General features: G+C 34.7%; 1 protein-coding gene across 1 annotated transcript in view; it reads right to left on the reverse strand.

Annotated features, from left to right (window-relative positions):
- Nucleotides 1-22856, reverse strand: part of LOC100377818 (protein unc-13 homolog B-like) — a 161597-nt gene that overhangs the window by 91094 nt on the left and 47647 nt on the right. The window contains exons 4-9 of the mRNA XM_085507221.1: nt 12173-12290; nt 11942-12065; nt 9879-9995; nt 4001-4182; nt 1935-2779; nt 380-569 (exon numbers count right to left, since the gene is read on the reverse strand). Coding sequence (XP_085363347.1) covers nt 380-569; nt 1935-2779; nt 4001-4182; nt 9879-9995; nt 11942-12065; nt 12173-12290 — 1576 coding nt within the window. The remainder of the gene's footprint in view (nt 1-379; nt 570-1934; nt 2780-4000; nt 4183-9878; nt 9996-11941; nt 12066-12172; nt 12291-22856) is intronic.

Raw genomic sequence — 22856 nt, forward strand, 5'->3', positions numbered from 1 at the left:
TTTTTTTACAAGTAAATGTAACTTGGACGTACCTTGTTTGTTGTGATCTGCTGCAGGACTTCTTTTGTTCTGCGCTAGCTACACATGCATATGACTCTGCAATAGAACTGTCAGTACTGACCCACCCAGAATGCAATTCACCTACAGCTTGGACGCTATTATTGCATTGTAAAAACTTGTAAAGTGAGATTCTTAGACTCAAATGAAAGGGGGGAGTTGTCTCATCAACAACTGTGACACACTACAATAAACCTCTCATTCCACACGCACCAACATCAACATACAGTATGACGTTACTCAACAGCAACCCAGCAACCCATTCAACTACCAAAACGGTACCACAAACTGAACAACCAGAAACAAGAAATGTAGCTCCTACCTCATGTAAATGCATGCGAACTTTATTGAATGCGCTGATCCACCTGACTTTAGCAGGAGATGGTTGAGTGTCTTCTGGAAGGTAGTCATCGTCATCCAAATCATCCAAATCAGGGGGATCCAATCTCATATCTTCTATTGTACTCTGTCGACTCATGTCTAGTGATGATCCTAATCTACTGCTCTTTGGGCTGAAAAATATACAATCATTAAACGTCTTTTTTTCCTGACTGGATAAATGGATAAGAGTGATGAAAACCAGATATTAACAGAACTCAAATTGTAGTTTTTATCTCTCTGCAATTATACAGATATCTGTTTGATAACAACAACTAAGTTTGCATATTCTTCAAATCATTCATTATTAATATAATTTTATCTGACATTTTCACAACTCATGAGAATAACACAAGCTTATCTTTTATGTAATTGAAGTTGTTGGTTAGCAGTCTCTTGGCTAAGATAGCTCCACTGTTAGCAATGCACATTTAAATTAGACAATTGAAGATTTTATCACGAAATGAACAAATCTGGGAGAGATCCACCTGAAGAACCTATATATAATATCAAAGCAATCAGACTTGCGGTTTTCGAAAATATTACTTTTTACCAAAAATATTCATCAAAATCAGAGAATTGAAGATATCATCATGAAATGAACAAAGAGAGGTCCACCTAAGATACATATACACCAAGTATCAAAGCAATCAGATTTGTAGTTTTCAAGAAGTAATATGATAAGCTCCCCTTGAAAAAGTTGACAACGGAGCTAACATTTCAGACAATGGGGTCTCATGATTCTATGAAGCACCCTAAGGATTGACAGCGTCTTCTTTAAATACCAATTATATGGAGTGGCCTCTTTGTATGTAATCAACTGTCTTTGTATGCCCTCTAGAGGGCGCTATATATGACAAACAATATAAGAAAAAAACATTTGCAACAAATTTTCTCAAGATACATTGTGATTGCTGAATACACTGACACATGGTTAGAATATTCATGAATAAGATAGCTGATAGGAAGATACCAAGCAGAACCAGTAACACATTAATCTAATTAAGACAGACCTTTATCTTCATGGATGAGAGCATATCAGTCTTATCCACGCATCATTAATTATCATTTACTGCACAGACAGATAAAAATACTAGTATTGCAATTAATTTCAGAAACAATTTAGCATGATGCAGCCAAATTTTTCAGTTGAGTTGAAGAATATGCATACATGGCAGAATTTGATAGGTCCAAATAACCTGTTGATTAGTTAAATGACTAATCATGTACAATCTTCTAAGCAGCTTTGCATTGACAGCGACGATTAAATCACAAAATTAAATGGCTTAAAATCTTTCACTTGTAATGGAAATAACATTCATGCAATACTGAACTGTGTGTATGGAGATGCACAACTCAAACAATACTTCCTTAAATCTAAAAAAATTACCAAGATTTTTTTCTTGCATTATCATACATTATTATACATTCAATTTATGACAGAAATGACTACCTTTTACACAACAAGAAATGATTTTATACTTTGACATAATATATACCTGTCAGTCGGTAATGAATGTCCACTTCCAAGATGTCCTCCTTCAACAGCAAGCAATGACTGTCTGCTACCAACAGTACCACTACTGGATCCAGGTCCAATTTTTCTGAAATTAATTGGCTCCAGATCAATATCACTTTGGAGGGAGCCCTCTCTTAGTAGGCCATAGTCGTCTCGATGAAATGAACGTGGAGAGCTATGTCTGCTTCCTCTTGGAGAGTCTAAAAATTCACCTCTGTGCGGGAGAGGAGAGCTGGTACGACTACCTCGAGGAGAATCATACAAATAATCTTCTTGACGACTATTTCTCCGAGAACTTCGTCGACCAGTTCTTGGAGAATCTAAAAATTGCTCCTGAAAACTATGTTTTGGTGAATTATACAAACTATGACGTGGTGAGTCGGAAAAATCATCTCGCCGTCGAGGGGGTGATGGATAGTCCCTATCACTGTAGTAGTCTTCTTCTGGTCGATAATCTCCATCACGAGGGTAGCCCTCTCGTGGGTAGTCTTCCGGATAATCATTGTCATACCTGTCTTCTGGAAAATCTCGTGGATCAGAACCTTCTGGAAAATCACGTGGATCAGTGCCTTCTGGAAAATCACGTGGATCAATGCCTTCTGGAAAATCTCGTGGGTCAGTGCCTTCTGGAAAATCTCGCAGATCAGTGCCTTCAGGATAATCACGTGGATCAGCATAATCTGTATAATCCCTACCCGGAAACTCTTGATCTGGATACTCTCGATCTGAATAGTCTCTTTCGTATCTATCATATTCAGGGTCATAATCTCCATACATTCGGTCGGGATATTCAGAATAATAGTCCTCCCCATACTCATCATACATCTATGGAAAAAGTTTTAATTTATTGAGAAAAGTGCACACTTCTTAAATGATAACAAAGTGGTTTTGTACAATCATATCAATATACTCTATGATTTTTGGGATACACACCATATTTTTATTCATGTACATTGTCAAATTTGAAATTTATCCACCATTCTGCTTATATTTAGTAGTGATATAAGCACCAACAATCCTCCAAGTATACACAACAGCAAGTATTTACTTTCATATGCAATATTTGTTCTCAGAAATTTATATTCCATATTATCAAATTTCTAGCAGCGTATAGCATATAAGGAAAGTTACTGAGAAAACTGAAATTACAAGCTTGTGGACATTATGCGTCATTAACCAGCAAATGAACAAGCCTTGGGGATTGACAAGTTAAAACATGAATTTACCAGATAATGGTTTACAACAAGAGCCAAATTTGAAGATAATTGCAAAATTACAGGATATATGTACATTTCCAGAAGTAATGGTTTAGCAAGTCTGAGAAAGAATGGTTAATGTTTATCTTAAATTGTTTTTTCACAGTGACGTTGAAAATTTGCAAAGTGTATAAATCCCTTATATGTTACACATCACCATGCAGGGCATAAAAGTTGCATATCCTAATTTTATATTTGGTCAAACAAAATATAATGAGAACTACTGAATGAGGAACAGATAATACTAATTTTCAAGGATAAAGTTTCAATGCCATATTGTTCCAAACACCACAACAGCAAAAACTGCCAGCCAAGTTGCTGACAAGTTTCCTACACATGCTTGGAGATGAATACATAAATAGAACATTTCAGGTCAAACCAACCTTTCATTCATATAAATTTGTATTTGTTATCCAAACAAAGTTTATGTACTGATACAGTATGGTGTGTCCGGTATGTGTCACAAGGCACACCCTCATAAAACTAACCAATTCTGATCATGTAACAATCTCAAGACACACATTGCAAACCATTCAGCAACTCAGCTGGCAATGTTGCTGCTTGGAACAATATTGTGGTGACAATAATACTGCTAAATCCATATTTTTTTATTTTCCATCGATGGTTTAGAAAAGCAAGGTGTACGTGTTTTCTAGAAAGAACTGCAGGCCAAGACACACAATGAATTCAGCTGTTACCAGAAAACAAGCTGTGATGTTTCAACCTCACCAAAATAAAACATCCCCAGACTTTCAAAAAAATATAAAAAAAAATAATAAATAAAACTAACCTCAGGTTCTCTTTGATAATCATAATACATTGGATCTGGAAGTTGACTCCGATCGTGATATTCTTCGATATGTGGGAAACGCGCATCAATTTGATGCACACTAACGTTATGATGAGGACTATTATATAGATGTATTGGAGCATTGATATCACTGGTGTAGTCGCTATCTTCTGACATACCAGCTAAGTAAAAAAACAAACAATAACAATAGCTTCATACACAAAACAATAAATACAAAAAGTGTTCATTCTTCCCCTGCCAATGTCACCTTTTAAACAATTTTGAAACACATCGCGTGAGATATATGACTTGATGTGTGATGTGTGGTGAAGTTCAAATTTGATTGGTCCGCGCATGTATACAATATAGCTCTGTGGAAATGCATTCATTTAAACAAGATGACTGCCAATCAGCCATTTCGGATTTGATGGTGACAAAAATGCCAGTGTGTTTGTCTGATGTACGTGACAAGATTGAACTTGATCAGTCAGATATAGATCCGACATTTAATTTTTTTTTTTAAAAAAGCACCAGTTGAGTATTTTGAACCCAATCCGAAAAATGCAATAAGGTCCCATTATGATCAACATGTGCACAATGTATGAACAAAATCTGTCATCTTGAATCGGATCATCAGAATACATGTGCACATGTCCGTTATGATGTCTACTATATATAAAGTTTTAACTAGACCAGTCAAGGCATGTCCAATATATGAATGAAGACCTAAATTTTTTATAAAAAAGACTGCCAGTACAAAGCTTGAACAGAAACTAGACACTAGACTGTCAATTCTACCACGCTAGACAGTCACTAGACACTAGACTGTCAATTCTACCACACTAGTATTTCACTGGACAGCAATCCTATCACACTAGACTGTCACTGGACAGCAATCCTATCACACTAGACTGTCACTGGACAGCAATCTTACCACACTAGACTTTCACTGGACAGCAATCCTATCACACTAGACTGTCACTGGACAGCAATCCTATCACACTAGACTGTCACTGGACAGCAATCCTATCACACTAGACTTTCACTGGACAGCAATCCTATCACACTAGACTGTCACTGGACAGCAATCCTATCACACTAGACTTTCACTGGACAGCAATCCTATCACACTAGACTGTCACTGGACAGCAATCCTACCACACTAGACTGTCACTGGACAGCAATCCTATCACACTAGACTGTCACTGGACAGCAATCCTATCACACTAGACTGTCACTGGAAAGCAATCCTATCACACTAGACTGTCACTGGACAGCAATCCTACCACACCAGACAGTCACTAGACAGCGATTCTACCACACTAGACTGTCACTGGACAGCAATCCTACAACACTAGACTGTCACCGGAGAGCAATTCTACCACACTTGACTGTCACTGGACAGCAATCCTATCCCACTAGACTGTCACTGGACAGCAATCCTATCACACTAGACTTTCACTGGACAGCAATCCTATCACACTAGACTTTCACTGGACAGCAATCCTATCACACTAGACTTTCACTGGACAGCAATCCTATCACACTAGACTGTCACTGGACAGCAATCCTATCACACTTGACTGTCACTGGACAGCAATTCTACCACACTTGACTGTCACTGGACAGTAATTCTACCACACTAGACTGTCACTGGACAGCAATCCTATCACACTAGACTGTCACTGGACAGCAATCCTACCACACCAGACAGTCACTAGACAGCGATTCTACCACACTTGACTGTCACTGGACAGCAATCCTACAACACTAGACTATCACCGGACAGCAATTCTACCACACTTGACTGTCACTGGACAGCAATCCTACCACACTTGACTGTCACTGGACAACAATTCTACCACACCAGACAGTCACTAGACAGCGATTCTACCACACCAGACAGTCACTAGACAGCGATTCTACCACACTAAACTGTCACTGGACAGCAATCCTACAACACTAGACTGTCACTGGACAGCAATCCTACAACACTAGACTGTCACTGGACAGCAATACTACCACACTCGACAGTCACTGGACAGTAATTCTACCACACTAGACTGTCACTGGACAGCAATTCTACCACACCAGACAGTCACTAGACAGCGATTCTACCACACCAGACAGTCACTAGACAGCGATTCTACCACACTAAACTGTCACTGGACAGCAATCCTACAACACTAGACTGTCACTGGACAGCAATCCTACAACACTAGACTATCACCGGACAGCGATTCTACCACACTTGACTGTCACTGGACAGCAATCCTACAACACTAGACTATCACCGGACAGCAATTCTACCACACTTGACTGTCACTGGACAGCAATCCTACCACACTTGACTGTCACTGGACAGCAATTCTACCACACCAGACAGTCACTAGACAGCGATTCTACCACACCAGACAGTCACTAGACAGCGATTCTACCACACTAAACTGTCACTGGACAGCAATCCTACAACACTAGACTGTCACTGGACAGCAATCCTACAACACTAGACTATCACCGGACAGCGATTCTACCACACTTGACTGTCACTGGACAGCAATCCTACAACACTAGACTATCACCGGACAGCAATTCTACCACACTTGACTGTCACTGGACAGCAATCCTACCACACTTGACTGTCACTGGACAGCAATTCTACCACACCAGACAGTCACTAGACAGCGATTCTACCACACCAGACAGTCACTAGACAGCGATTCTACCACACTAAACTGTCACTGGACAGCAATCCTACAACACTAGACTGTCACTGGACAGCAATCCTACAACACTAGACTGTCACTGGACAGCAATACTACCACACTCGACAGTCACTGGACAGTAATTCTACCACACTAGACTGTCACTGGACAGCAATTCTACCACACCAGACAGTCACTAGACAGCGATTCTACCACACCAGACAGTCACTAGACAGCGATTCTACCACACTAAACTGTCACTGGACAGCAATCCTACAACACTAGACTGTCACTGGACAGCAATCCTACAACACTAGACTGTCACTGGACAGCAATACTACCACACTCGACAGTCACTGGACAGCAATCCTACCATACTAGACTGTCACTGGACAGCAATTCTACCACACCAGACAGTCACTAGACAGCGATTCTACCACACCAGACAGTCACTAGACAGCGATTCTACCACACTAGACTGTCACTGGACAGCAATCCTACAACACTAGACTGTCACTGGACAGCAATCCTACAACACTAGACTGTCACTGGACAGCAATACTACCACACTCGACTGTCACTGGACAGCAATACTACCACACTAGACTGTCACTGGACAGCAATCCTATCACACTAGACTTTCACTGGACAGCAATCCTATCACACTAGACTTTCACTGGACAGCAATCCTATCACACTAGACTGTCACTGGACAGCAATCCTATCACACTAGACTGTCACTGGACAGCAATCCTATCACACTAGACTTTCACTGGACAGCAATCCTATCACACTAGACCGTCACTGGACAGCAATCGTATCATACTAGACTGTCACTGGACAGCAATCCTACCACACCAGACAGTCACTGGACAGCAATCCTATCACACTAGACTGTCACTGGACAGCAATTCTACCACACTTGACTGTCACTGGACAGCAATTCTACCACACTTGACTGTCACTGGACAGTAATTCTACCACACTTGACTGTCACTGGACAGCAATCCTACCACACTTGACTGTCACTGGACAGCAATCCTATCACACTAGACTGTCACTGGACAGAAATCCTACCACACTGGACTGTCACTGGACAGCAATTCTATCACACTTGACTGTCACTGGACAGCAATTCTACCACACTTAACTGTCATTGGACAGCAATTCTACCACACTGGACTGTCACTGGACAGCAATTCTACCACACTTGACTGTCAATGGACGGTAATTCTACCACACTTGACTGTCACTGGACAGCAATCCTACCACACTAGACTGTCACTGGACAGCAATTTTACCACACTTGACTGTCACTGGACAGCAATTTTACCACACTTGACTGTCACTGGATAGCAATCCTACAACACTTGACTGTCACTGGATAGCAATCCTACAACACTTGACTGTCACTGGACAGCAATTCTACCACACTAGACAGTCACTAGACAGCAATTCTACCATAATAGACTGTCACTGGACAGCAATTCTATCACACTTGACTGTCACTGGACAGCAATTCTACCATAATAGACTGTCACTGTAGAAGTTAGTTAAATTCTATAAATCAGATTTACCTAAAAGTGAGAAGGATAATATATGTATAAGAGAACTTATTTAGACCCTGTAATAACTGTAGGTACATGTATATTGCTGCTGAACACAAATAATACAAAAATGTACACCAGATAACATTGTGATGCCTACAGCGGAAGTGATTTAGCTCAGATAAATGATGTAAATCTAAGAAATAAATTAACTCATTATATCTTCAATACCACAACTTGTCAATATCTATCCAAAGTTAAAATGAAAGTTAGTATGAAAGGGGTTTGTTAGGTAGAGAAGAATTGGAGAATAGAAAATAAATCTATAGTACTATATCTAAGTGAAGCACAAAGCACTCAGAATCCTCTGACTGGATTTGAAGAGATGAGTTTTGGTGTGGCTGCTAGTCCAACATCTTTTATTAAAGGATGAAAGAAATGTATGTGTAAGTATATGAAAAAATGTGTTATATGCATATAAAGATTGATCTAATCTATAATCAGGTATGTCCGAGATATGGACCAGGAAAAGACATACATCAAAGACCCATGAGAGATAAATCTTGTCATGTTTAAACAAAATCTCCACACATTTGCCAGAAAAGGTAAAATTTTACTTCAGCAACCAAAATGACCAGCAGGCAAAACATACACTCATATCTCTCATTGTGTTCTATGTGTGTCCCAAGTTTCCTGAAAATTAGAGCTGGAACTTGTAAGTTATCATTGCAGTAATGCACTTGTTCCTAGTACTTTACAGATGCTGCAGAGGTAAGGTGACTTTAAGTATTTGTAACTATTTTGTTTAAATGAACAATGCTTGCAATATTGACAAATGAAAGCAGATCATCACCCAGAACAAATCCAAAGTCATTTTCTCATCACTGAAAATAAAAACTGGTAAATGAAACTATTACTTAATTTTCTGTAACTATTTGTTTTTTGTTGTTGTGAAATTGATAAATGTTCAGATTATTTCTACTGTTATCAATGTATTGAGAAACTTTCTATAATGATCTTCAAGACATGATGTATCAGAATAGACCTCACTGAAACCAACATTAGCTATTAAAAGTAAATTTACAGCAGCACAATGTCTTGTTGGTGTACATATTTGTGTAACAGTGAAGACTAAAATCATATATATATATAAAATAATTTCTTTGTACATTGTATATACCAATTTATGATGAATGCACTGTTTGATTGTGTAGCATAGTGGTAATGTATTCATTACATTGGGGTGGGGCAAGGAGGGGGCAGGCTGCCAACATGTTTATAGTCTTGAATCAAACTCTAAATCTTACAACAAAAATAATGCATTACACAAACAATAATAGAAGATAGCATAAGAATAAGTATAGACAGATTTGATTTCAGAAGCCGAAGAGTGGTTCAGAAGTGAAAGAGCAAAAGCCAAGAATTACAGAATATTGCAGTGCATGATGGGAAAAATCAATCAATTTCACTCTTGATGCCATGCCATACAAACAAAAATAGCAAATTAAATCAGCAAGGAGATATGATTAAGAGCAGTGTGTTCAGAGATTACTCAAGATTATTATGGAAAATAATGCAAAAAATAAAGAGCTGTGGAGACTGATTTCAGGATGATATAGCACGTACAGTGTGATCCCGTGGTTCGTTTGTGTTGGTCTTTCAATGTCATCATTTCCTGATCCATAATGGTGTTCAGCACTTCCAATTTCTTCTGCAGTGCTGCTGCTTCTTGTTGTTGGAGATCTATGGGGGAAAAACAAGGTGCCGTGCTCAATCACAACTCAAAACAAAAATAAATGAAATATTTGCGGCAAGGACATGGTGTAGGCAGCCAGAAGCTATTGTTTTAGTGTGGTACTGTATTTGGATTAAGATGCATGTCTTTTGTATGACACCATGTGAGCAAGACAAAAAATGTGCATCATTGTTATCTTTACTTGTATAGTAAAAACTGTCTGACATGCAAGGGGCGTATGATCTAACATGTGAACAGGATTGCACATGTAGCAATTGTAACCTGTGTCTACCAAATACTGCATTTACTAACAGATGAGATCTCTATTACACTTTAAACCTGTATTCTGAGTAAAAAACACCTAAACTGATCAGTCTCCACAAGCAAGATAAAAGCAAGGATGGAGGTAGGAATTATTAAGGTACACTGGTATGATTTGCTGAGTGGAATGGGTTGCGGGGATGGTTAAAATCTAAACACATGACAGCACCAATTTTAAAAATATTTTTCAAAATTTATCAGAGAGTAATAGAAAATTCCTATATTTTTACGTAAAAAAATATATACATAACAATATTTAATATCAATGTGAGCGTGAGCAAGTATGTCCAATGTGACTTGGGTCTAACATTGTATGTAGTTACAAGAAAAAAGGATAAGTCAAGGATCATAAATACCCTTGCTGTAATTGGGAAGTTTTTTAATTGCTGAAATATGAAATTAAAAATTAATTTTTGTTTGAAAACTGTAAAATACATTGAAAGTCTATTTCATATTCAAAAACCTGAATACCACAAACGCTCAAACTTGTATGTGGATTACCTGAATAGCGCCCTCTACAGAAGTACAAATTTCATTGCAAGCAATACCCATAGACTCGCATTCTGACAGAACCACAAATTAGTCTAAAGGGTTTTTAAGTAGCATTGGTTATGTTCATGTGAATAAGCTATTCACCATATCAGTGAACCAGACACCAGGGCCGGTCTATCTAATTTCACCTGCCCAGCCGCCAGAAAGTTACTAGCAGTGCATTAAAGATTATTTTGAAATACGGTCATTAGAATTCCACAAAAACTCAATACTTTTTTGAAACACAAAATGAATTATTTTTGCCATTTCAATTTGTTGTGTTCGTTGTGTCTCATTTTTCTATAGGCGTTAGAAGAGTTTAACATTATTCAATAATATTATTTAGTAAAATCACATTTTCTAAACTATTATTGAAGCAGGCGTTTACCAGACCACCTGGCATGCAAGATTCAATTTTTACCAACCTGACTAGAAATGTCTCAGGTGTAGAGCGGGCAATAATCTCAAACACTGACCTTACATGTATGCACATGTTTTAAAAACCAAATATTGAATATTTAAATTCATCTGTGGCAGAGACTGATTTGTCAATTTTTTTTTAAAAAAGTAAAAATGATATATTACAAAAAGTAATCATTTTGGTATAAGCTGAGAACGATTCCAACGGCAACATTATAGACTTTTATCCCTACCCACAAAAAAAAAAAAAAAAAACAGTTCATAAATCCTGCCAACAAAATATTTTCAGTTTATTTTAAAATTAATATTGAAATGTGCAAAAGTTTTGAGTTCTGCAGTTATCTTAGAAACTTGCACATTCTGGTGTAAAAGAGTTCTAATTTTGTCACATAAAAATTTGATAGTTCATCAGAATGCAGGGAACCAGTGAAACCAATAAACAAAAACTAGAAATCAACCCCCATTCTCACACGAAACTCATCTATTAAATATAGGTTATTGTTTCTAGTTATAAACTCCTTAGCTATGTCACCATGTGAGTAACAATTCAGCGCATGGAAGAATGTCAAGCTCATTTCAACAGTTTCTTCATTTCCTTAAAATCAATTAAACATATTGTTAATAAAATCAAACTGAATTACCGGTACTCAGATTCTAAATTAGTAAATATATTTCATCTCACCGTAGGGTAGTTCAAATCGTGCATCAATGAGTGTGCTATGACCTGTTGGAAGCTTTGTACCGCATACCTCACCATTTTTCATCTCTACTTCCCTATCAAGGGAATACCATTGACCTTCCCCCTCCTACAATTGAAACATATTATTAGTCATAGTGCCCTCTTCAGTTCAATTGAAGATAATCTTTTGTTTATACAAAATTTGTTATAAATAATGTGCTTGCAGACGCTTACTTCATTGGAATGTTTTATATTCATGAGTGGCATCCACGCTGTCCCCAACAGCGTGTCCCATATTAGTCCTTTGTTCCATAACTCCACTATAAGACCACTTTCAAGACGATTTGTCTCACTGAAAAACACAAAGTATAAAATAAAATTATATTTATTTATGTAGAAACCATTGACACTAGTAATTCAATGTATTAGGCAAAGAAAAATTGACAAATGATTTTAGTCAATTTGTTTTCAAAAATTAATGCAAGTGCATGTTGTTCTAATTTATTTAAAAATTATTATATCATGAAATTTTTACAATGATCAGAAACATGACAATATTTTACAGACTATAAACATGGATTAAAGTAACATAGTAACTAGATAGTTAACCTTGTATTGTACACAGTTAAATGGCAGCTGCTAGTTCACAAAATGTGATGGTTGAAAGAATTTATGAAGCACTGTGATACTAATCAATACCAAAATATTCCCTTACTTTAAAAAACTCACAAAATTAAAGCATTTGAACAGAACATGATTGTGACCAGAATTTTTAAAAATGAAAAAAAAAACACTTGAAATACTGGGATTAATTTTTGAATTATAACCTCAAATGCAAAAGTATGGCTTTAACATTACAGGCAATTTACAAAAGTCATTGTTTCCATGGAAACAAGTTTGTATTATTTACTTTGCAATTATTGATGACAATTTCACTCATTAAAAAGGGAAGAATATGTAAAGCTTTTATCTTTTCCAGATATTTACTAGCAGATCCACCAATAATTTATAATACTTAGATGACTATGACAATATCACAGATAATAAACTGACACAGTATAACCTAATACTAAATGAGAATGGTATTTTCCAGTCTGAAACAAGATTCAAATGATAGCAGTCGAGTAAAGCAATCACCACTGCAGCACAGACAAGGTTAGGTAAGTTTAATAAAGCAACAAGATTACAGTGATAAGCCATAATGATGTACAATGATGATATAGATATGCAATTACTGACGGACTCCATCAGATTCTCCACCTACTCAGAATAGAATCTTAGACCTGAACATCTGAGTTTCATGCACATATTTTGTTTGCAACAATACACAATTTAAATATTAAGTCTTGAATCTTTCATTGAACCCACAACATATTGAATATTAGAATAAAATCTGATCACAAATCTAGTGCAGCAATGTCTTTTTATTTGTTTCTGTTATCAGACAATTCTTTCACATTTTTAAGAAACATTTTTATTATATTTGACAAATAGAGATATGATCATAACAATTTTGCAGAGTACCTTTCAGAAAGATGCACGACATTAAATAGGTTATTCATAAACCTCATACACACATATGATGAATGACTGCTGGACAAACCATATTAGGTGCAGCTAGACAGATCACTTTCCCAGGGGCCAACAATTAGGTAACGAAAATGCCTTATTATAAACCAATACTACAGTTTGTCTGCCTTTAAATTCTCTAATATGACTCAATAGGCTTAAAAATGAAATCTTTTGACAGAAAAAAATTGCATGGAATGCAGTACAAGTGTTGAATATCGAACATTAAATAATGTTTTATAATTGCAAGATTGCCTTATTCAGTTTTATCTATGTAGGTAAGCTTCTCCAAGTATAATTTACAACAGAATTTGTTCCATAGTGTACTGTACAATAAACTATTGCTGTAACTAGAATTTGTTCCTAGATGTGTAAATCTGGCATATTGCATAACCAGTTTTTGTTTAAAAAAAACAAACATCCGAAATGTGGAAATAATAATTTTAGCCTTGTTGAGTAACGCAACATGTGTTATAAAGCTGAGATATATAGGATTATGCCAATCAACATAACAGAGTTTGCAAGAATATGACTAAACCACTGAATGATATAATAACAAATATAATAGATGGATATGAGATTAACAAAACAGTCCAATAACAACATGTAGAATTAACCCTAGAACATAGTTGAACTCTGGTGACCTTGCCCTTTGTTATATAATATAATTCCCTTTATCATAGTTTGATTCAATATAAATATGCATTGTCATAATTAATTTTGAATACAAACAAGTTTTGGGGTTGAACCAACAGTGGGGAATCAGTCTACCGAATGTCCTTAAAAGATGTAAATATCTTACAAAAACATTGGTGCCTTATTTGTTTAATTATTGTAATTATTCTTCAAAGTAATTCAGATATTTTAGTATAAAAACAAATGTCTCATTGAAAAAAAAAAGTGCTGCATTTAGATGTGAATAGATTCATAAAACATGCAAGATAACAGAAAATTTTAGCTGGCTTTAGTCCAAGTATTTTGTACAGGTGTCTGTCAAAAATTAATGATTCACTGAGACAAATATGAACTGCCTCATTGTGTGACTACTGTATTACATGAAAAGTAAAAAAACACCCTTTATGAATAGCTATCATGTTGCAAGCTCTGCTTTGTATGCAAATCAACTTAAATAGTTAGTTGGTGTCCAGTGGAGGGAGAAGTCAACAGTACTGGTGCCTCCTGAGAATCTACATCTTCAAACACTGCAATCTTTGAAGTGCGTTTTTAAACTAGTATTATAAAAACTCTATCATTCTGTTCTAATAGCTGAAACATATTCCTGTGAGTTTTCATTTGTCGAATGAACTGTTTGTCAAATACAGAATACATATATTTTAGAATAATTTTCTTTTTAAAATGTGGATGAAATGTTTTGCTTTTAATGTATTTTTTATGTATTGATTTTCTGACATCTTGTTTTCTGTAAAGATTTTATTGGTAGGTTTGCAAATGTGTATCAGACTGTGCAATCTCTCCATGAGTTGGTTTTGAAACCCAGTATGGGATTCTGAGATACATTACCAAGGATATTATTACAAGATAAATCATTTGCTTCATTGAACACATACAACAATGCATATTTCCACTGAGATCAGTGACCTTTGATGTGTATCACCAGTGATCAGTCAAGACTTTATACTGATGAATAAGGTGACCAAGTTTGATAAAGTTTGGAATAGAATTAGTAAAGTTATTATGCACACAATAACAATTATTAACGACGACAACAACAACAACAACGACGACGACAACGCCGGACAAAATTTTTCCCTTAATATACCTTTCCCTTCCATCTTTGATGGTACGGGCAAGGTAAAAATGAAATATTTTCATTTTATAATTAAAACCATTCTTTAAACAGCATGAAGCTTGTAAAATACTTGCATAACAGAACAATACAGAACTAATAGAGGTTGGAGCATGTTCAGCAGGGTCATGTGACCTTTGGTTATAAGATTTATGCAGCAGTATACATACAAGCATTTTACATGAACTGAGCTAAATTAAAGATGTATTGGTGTGAAGTAATAATAATGAATATGTACAAATGATTTATAAAAATGGAAATTAACTACACAGGATATTCAATCACATGGGAAAAATGGTTGGACATCCATATGGAGTCATGGTAATATTCAGCCTATGTGAAGAATGGTGGGACATCCATGTGGAACCATGGTAATATGCTATGCTAACTAACTAGTTCCAACAATAATATTTACTGACTTCACAATTAATGCTAACTAGTTCCAACAATAATATTTACTGACTTCACAATTAATGCTAACTAGTTCCAACAATAATATTACCCGACTTCACAATTAATGCTAACTAGTTCTCACAATAATATTTCCTGACTTCACAATTAATGCTAACTAGATCTCACAATAATATTACCTGACTTCACAATTAATGCTAACTAGTTCCAACAATAATATTACCCGACTTCACAATTAATGCTAACTAGTTCTCACAATAACATTTACTGACTTCACAATTAATGCTAACTAGATCTCACAATAATATTAACTGACTTCACAATTAATGCTAACTAGATCTCACAATAATATTAACTGACTTCACAATTAATGCTAACTAGATCTCACAATAATATTACCTGACTTCACAATTAATGCTAACTAGATCTCACAATAATATTACCTGACTTCACAATTAATGCTAACTAGTTCCAACAATAATATTACCCGACTTCACAATTAATGCTAACTAGATCTCACAATAATATTACCTGACTTCATAATTAATGCTAACTAGATCTCACAATAATATTACCTGACTTCACAATTAATGCTAACTAGTTCCAACAATAATATTACTCGACTTCACAATTAATGCTAACTAGATCTCACAATAATATTTACTGACTTCACAATTAATGCTAACTAGATCTCACAATAATATTACCTGACTTCACAATTAATGCTAACTAGTTCCAACAATAATATTACCCGACTTCACAATTAATGCTAACTAGATCTCACAATAATATTACCTGACTTCACAATTAATGCTAACTAGATCTCACAATAATATTACCTGACTTCACAATTAATGCTAACTAGTTCCAACAATAATATTACCCGACTTCACAATTAATTCTAACTAGATCTCACAACAATATTTACTGACTTCACAATTAATGCTAACTAGATCTCACAATAATATTAACTGACTTCACAATTAATGTTAACTAGATCTCACAATAATATTACCTGCCTTCACAATTAATGCTAACTAGATCTCACAATAATATTACCTGACTTCACAATTAATGCTAACTAAATCTCACAATAATATTACCTGACTTCACAATTAATGCTAACTAGTTCCAACAATAATATTACCCGACTTCACAATTAATGCTAACTAGATCTCACAATAATATTAACTGACTTCACAATTAATGCTAACTAGATCTCACAATACAATTACCTGACTTCACAATTAATGCTAACTAGATCTCACAATAATATTACCTGACTTCACAATTAATGCTAACTAAATCTCACAATAATATTACCTGACTTCACAATTAATGCTAACTAGTTCCAACAATAATATTACCCGACTTCACAATTAATGCTAACTAGATCTCACAATAATATTACCTGACTTCACAATTAATGCTAACTAGATCTCACAATAATACATGTACTAACTGACTTCACAATTAATGCTAACTAGATCTCATAATAATATTACCTGACTTCACAATTAATGCTAACTAGATCTCACAATAATATTACCTGACTTCACCATTAATGCTAACTAGTTCCAACAATAATATTACCCGACTTCACAATTAATGCTAACTAGATCTCACAATAATATTAACTGACTTCACAATTAATGCTAACTAGATCTCACAATAATATTACCTGACTTCACCATTAATGCTAACTAGTTCCAACAATAATATTACCTGACTTCACAATTAATGCTAACTAGATCTCACAATAATATTAACTGACTTCACAATTAATGCTAACTAGATCTCACAATAATATTACCTGACTTCACAATTAATGCTAACTAAATCTCACAATAATATTACCTGACTTCACAATTAATGCTAACTAGTTCCAACAATAATATTACCCGACTTCACAATTAATGCTAACTAGATCTCACAATAATATTACCTGACTTCACAATTAATGCTAACTAGACCTCACAATAATATTAACTGACTTCACAATTAATGCTAACTAGATCTCACAATAATATTACCTGACTTCACAATTAATGCTAACTAGATCTCACAATAATATTACCTGACTTCACCATTAATGCTAACTAGTTCCAACAATAATATTACCCGACTTCACAATTAATGCTAACTAGATCTCACAATAATATTACCTGACTTCACAATTAATGCTAACTAGATCTCACAATAATATTACCTGACTTCACAATTAATGCTAACTAGATCTCACAATAATATTACCTGACTTCACAATTAATGCTAACTAGTTCCAACAATAATATTACCCGACTTCACAATTAATGCTAACTAGATCTCACAATAATATTACCTGACTTCACAATTAATGCTAACTAGATCTCACAATAATATTACCTGACTTCACAATTAATGCTAACTAGTTCCAACAATAATATTTACTGACTTCACAATTAATGCTAACTAGATCTCACAATAATATTAACTGACTTCACAATTAATGCTAACTAGATCTCACAATAATATTACCTGACTTCACAATTAATGCTAACTAGATCTCACAATAATATTACCTGCCTTCACAATTAATGCTAACTAGATCTCACAATAATATTACCTGACTTCACCATTAATGCTAACTAGTTCCAACAATAATATTACCCGACTTCACAATTAATGCTAACTAGATCTCACAATATTACCTGACTTCACAATTAATGCTAACTAGATCTCACAATAATATTACCTGACTTCACAATTAATGCTAACTAGTTCCAACAATAATATTACCCGACTTCACAATTAATGCTAACTAGATCTCACAATAATATTACCTGACTTCACAATTAATGCTAACTAGATCTCACAATAATATTACCTGACTTCACAATTAATGCTAACTAGTTCCAACAATAATATTACCCGACTTCACAATTAATGCTAACTAGATCTCACAATAATATTACCTGACTTCACAATTAATGCTAACTAGATCTCACAATAATACATGTACTAACTGACTTCACAATTAATGCTAACTAGATCTCATAATAATATTACCTGACTTCACAATTAATGCTAACTAGATCTCACAATAATATTACCTGACTTCACAATTAATGCTAACTAGATCTCACAATAATATTACCTGCCTTCACAATTAATGCTAACTAGTTCTCACAATAATATTACCTGCCTTCACAATTAATGCTAACTAGATCTCACAATAATATTACCTGACTTCACAATTAATGCTAACTTGCAGTTTCTCTGAATAATTTTATGAATAATTAATTTAAGCACATGATCTAATGGTATACAACATCCTTCAAATGCAATTACTAAGTACTGATGTAATAAAGATGAAGACAGAAAATAGCCAGCAGGGTATTTCACATCATATATTATAATTATTAATAATTACCTAATCTTAACATATAATTAAAATTAAGAGCAGCAGCCTGTAACTGAAGTTTAAAAAAAGTTTTACTTAGTTAAACTGAGGCATAATATTGGATAACATTGCTATTTTAGGACAATATCCAGTGGAAGTCCCAGGATGTGTGACCTTTTAGGGGTAGTGTAGAAGGTTTATTTGAAATTATGCTATATTGACATAGCAATGCACAATTTATAAAAGGATCAGTGAGTGTGTGACCCAATATTTTATCAGAACAGCTGTATTTTTATGCAGGCGACAGCTGCAATCAGACAATACTATATACTTCCTTTATTTCACACTTTATTCAAGGTTTGAAAACATAAGCTGAGTCATATTTTATTATAATAAGTACATTTGTGACATTCCCTAAAAAATAATATTTCAAAAACAAATTTGGTAGAAATTTTTTTTAGAGCTAAACACTAAATTATGGGATACCCTTGATAAAAATTAACTTCCTGTATTAAATCTAGTGTAACACAAGAAATGTTCGCAACTTCAATCACATCCAATGTTTGGAAATAATAACAAATAATTAATATAATGAAAAAAATTGATAAAAAAGTCCACCTGTTTTCACAGATTTTGGAATTTGTTTACAATTATAGTTAATATATATAAAATCAACTATAAAACAATTCTGATAACCAAATAAGGAGTTATTCACCTCTTGAAATAAAGTGCAGTTCCTCGTAAAAAATTGTATTTTCAGAATTTATGCATGATAGCAAGACCAATTACAAAGTTTTTCTAACAAAATTGACATTACCATAATTTCCTGTCTCGGCTATGATTTCTCAAGAACTGATATGTTCAAACTAATTTAAAAATGATCAATAAGAGAGATAATGAAGTTGTCACTTTAGATTCACAAAATAATATTAATATTACTCTTCATTATTTAAAAAGCAGCTTGTCTGATGATATAATTCTGCAGCTGTGGTTTATGAAAGCACCCATAGTTTTCAAGAAAATCAAAAACACAAGTCAGATATTATCTCATAATGCCAACAGACACATTCCCACATGCATGTATGTTTACATAATCATATTCGGGATTATAAACAACTCAGTATACTGAACACTGTGATAAACAATTCATGTAGTGAAGGGTTAACACATGATGTCTTTTAGTGAAATGAACAATTTCATCTGCTATTCATAAAATACAATTAAGTAAAGGACGGTGAATAAGTCATGATTCAGCAAAAGTTGATTATACTTTCACCTGTCGAAAACTTCTCCAATTTTTTTGTGCATAGAATTTTAATTTCTGATTAGGGAATTTTATGGATATTTTAAACAACCAGAAATGTACCTGAGACTGAATAGCAAACACTGGCTGTCATTGATGAGTCATATCAGTATTGCACATGAGTGATATAACCAGTGTTTCAATCTTACAATTACTCTGTGTGGCTGTTAATCAACTGACCTTTTTCAGACTCCTTGTAAATACTGGTTGATCCATATGTGACTTAAAAGTCAAATTATCTAATTGCAGTTTCGTGTATAAAAAGCATTTTTTTATACATTGAATACAATATCTCCTAAATCTTGAATAAACCAAACCTAATTTCCGAGAAGCAGTGGAGGAGGACACAATTCTGTTGTCATGACAATGGGACATAAGTACTTAAAGTGATGGTAAGATTGAGAGTACTTGATAGTCAAAAGTTTAGAGTTAAAAAATACATGTCACATAGCCAAATACAGAGTGCACTACACGTCTTTCACATCTGCAGCTGTAATGACATAAAATTGAGAACGAAGGCAAGTACATGCAGCACACAGTGGGATGATTGACAGGTGCAAAAATGAAGTTAGGATTAATTTAGATTTATTACCACATGATATCATTTTATGAATTAATTTTAATGTTATCTGTTCCAAATAACTGACCTTGGAAAGCATCTTGTATTAGCAAATGGATTTACTCTAGTTTAGCTCAAATTTCAGGTTGTTTGTAATATATTCACTTGCATGCATATTCTAAATTGACAGAGGTACTGTGTACATGTATATACTACTATATAACAGATTTAATGTGTACAAATGTAGTATTCCAAATGGACAGGGTTGTATACCACTATATAACAGATTTCACTTGTACAAATGTAGTATTCCAAATGGACAGGGGTGTATATCACTGTATAACAGATTTCACTTGTACAAATGTAGTATTCCAAATAGACAGGGGTGTATATCACTGTATAACAGATTTCACTTGTACAAATGTAGTATTCCAAATGGACAGAGGTGTATATCACTGTATAACAGATTTCACTTGTACAAATGTAGTATTCCAAATGGACAGAGGTGTATACCACTGTATAACAGATTTCACTTGTACAAATGTAGTATTCCAAATGGACAGGGTTGTATACCTCTGTCTAACAGATTTCACTTGTACAAATGTAGTATTCCAAATGGACAGAGGTGTATACCACTTTATAACAGATTTCATGTGTACACATGTAGTATTCCAAATGGACAGGGTTGTATACCTCTGTCTAACAGATTTCACTTGTACAAATGTAGTATTCCAAATGGACAGAGGTGTATACCACTTTATAACAGATTTCATGTGTACACATGTAGTATTCCAAATGGACAGAGGTGTATACCACTTTATAACAGATTTCATGTGTACACATGTAGTATTCCAAATGGACAGAGGTGTATACCACTGTATAACAGATTTCACTTGTACAAATGTAGTATTCCAAATGGACAGGGGTGTATACCACTGTATAACAGATTTCACTTGTACAAATGTAGTATTCCAAATGGACAGAGGTGCATACCACTTTATAACAGATTTCACGTGTACACATGTAGTATTCCAAATGGACAGAGGTGTATACCACTGTATAACAGATTTCACGTGTACAAATGTAGTATTCCAAATGGACAGAGGTGTATATCACTGTATAACAGATTTCACTTGTACAAATGTAGTATTCCAAATGGACAGGGGTGTATATCACTGTATAACAGATTTCACGTGTACACATGTAGTATTCTAAATGGACAGAGGTGTATACCACTGTATAACAAATTTCACTTGTACAAATGTAGTATTCCAAATGGACAGAGGTGTATACCACTTTATAACAGATTTCACGTGTACACATGTAGTATTCCAAATGGACAGGGGTGTATACCACTGTATAACAGATTTCACTTGTACAAATGTAGTATTCCAAATGGACAGACGTGTATACCACTTTATAACAGATTTCATGTGTACACATGTAGTATTCCAAATAGACAGAGGTGTATACCACTGTATAACAAATTTCACTTGTACAAATGTAGTATTCCAAATGGACAGAGGTGTATACCACTGTATAACAGATTTCACTTGTACAAATGTAGTATTCCAAATGGACAGGGGTGTATACCACTGTATAACAGATTTCACTTGTACAAATGTAGTATTCCAAATGGACAGGGGTGTATATCACTGTATAACAGATTTCACTTGTACAAATGTAGTATTCCAAATGGACAGAGGTGTATGCCACTGTATAACAGATTTCACTTGTACAAATGTAGTATTCCAAATGGACAGGGTTGTATACCTCTGTCTAACAGATTTCACTTGTACAAATGTAGTATTCCAAATGGACAGAGGTGTATACCACTTTATAACAGATTTCATGTGTACACATGTAGTATTCCAAATGGACAGAGGT

Source organism: Saccoglossus kowalevskii, chromosome 13 (genome assembly GCF_978046115.1).
Source record: "Saccoglossus kowalevskii chromosome 13, keSacKowa6.1, whole genome shotgun sequence".
NCBI lineage: Eukaryota > Metazoa > Hemichordata > Enteropneusta > Harrimaniidae > Saccoglossus > Saccoglossus kowalevskii.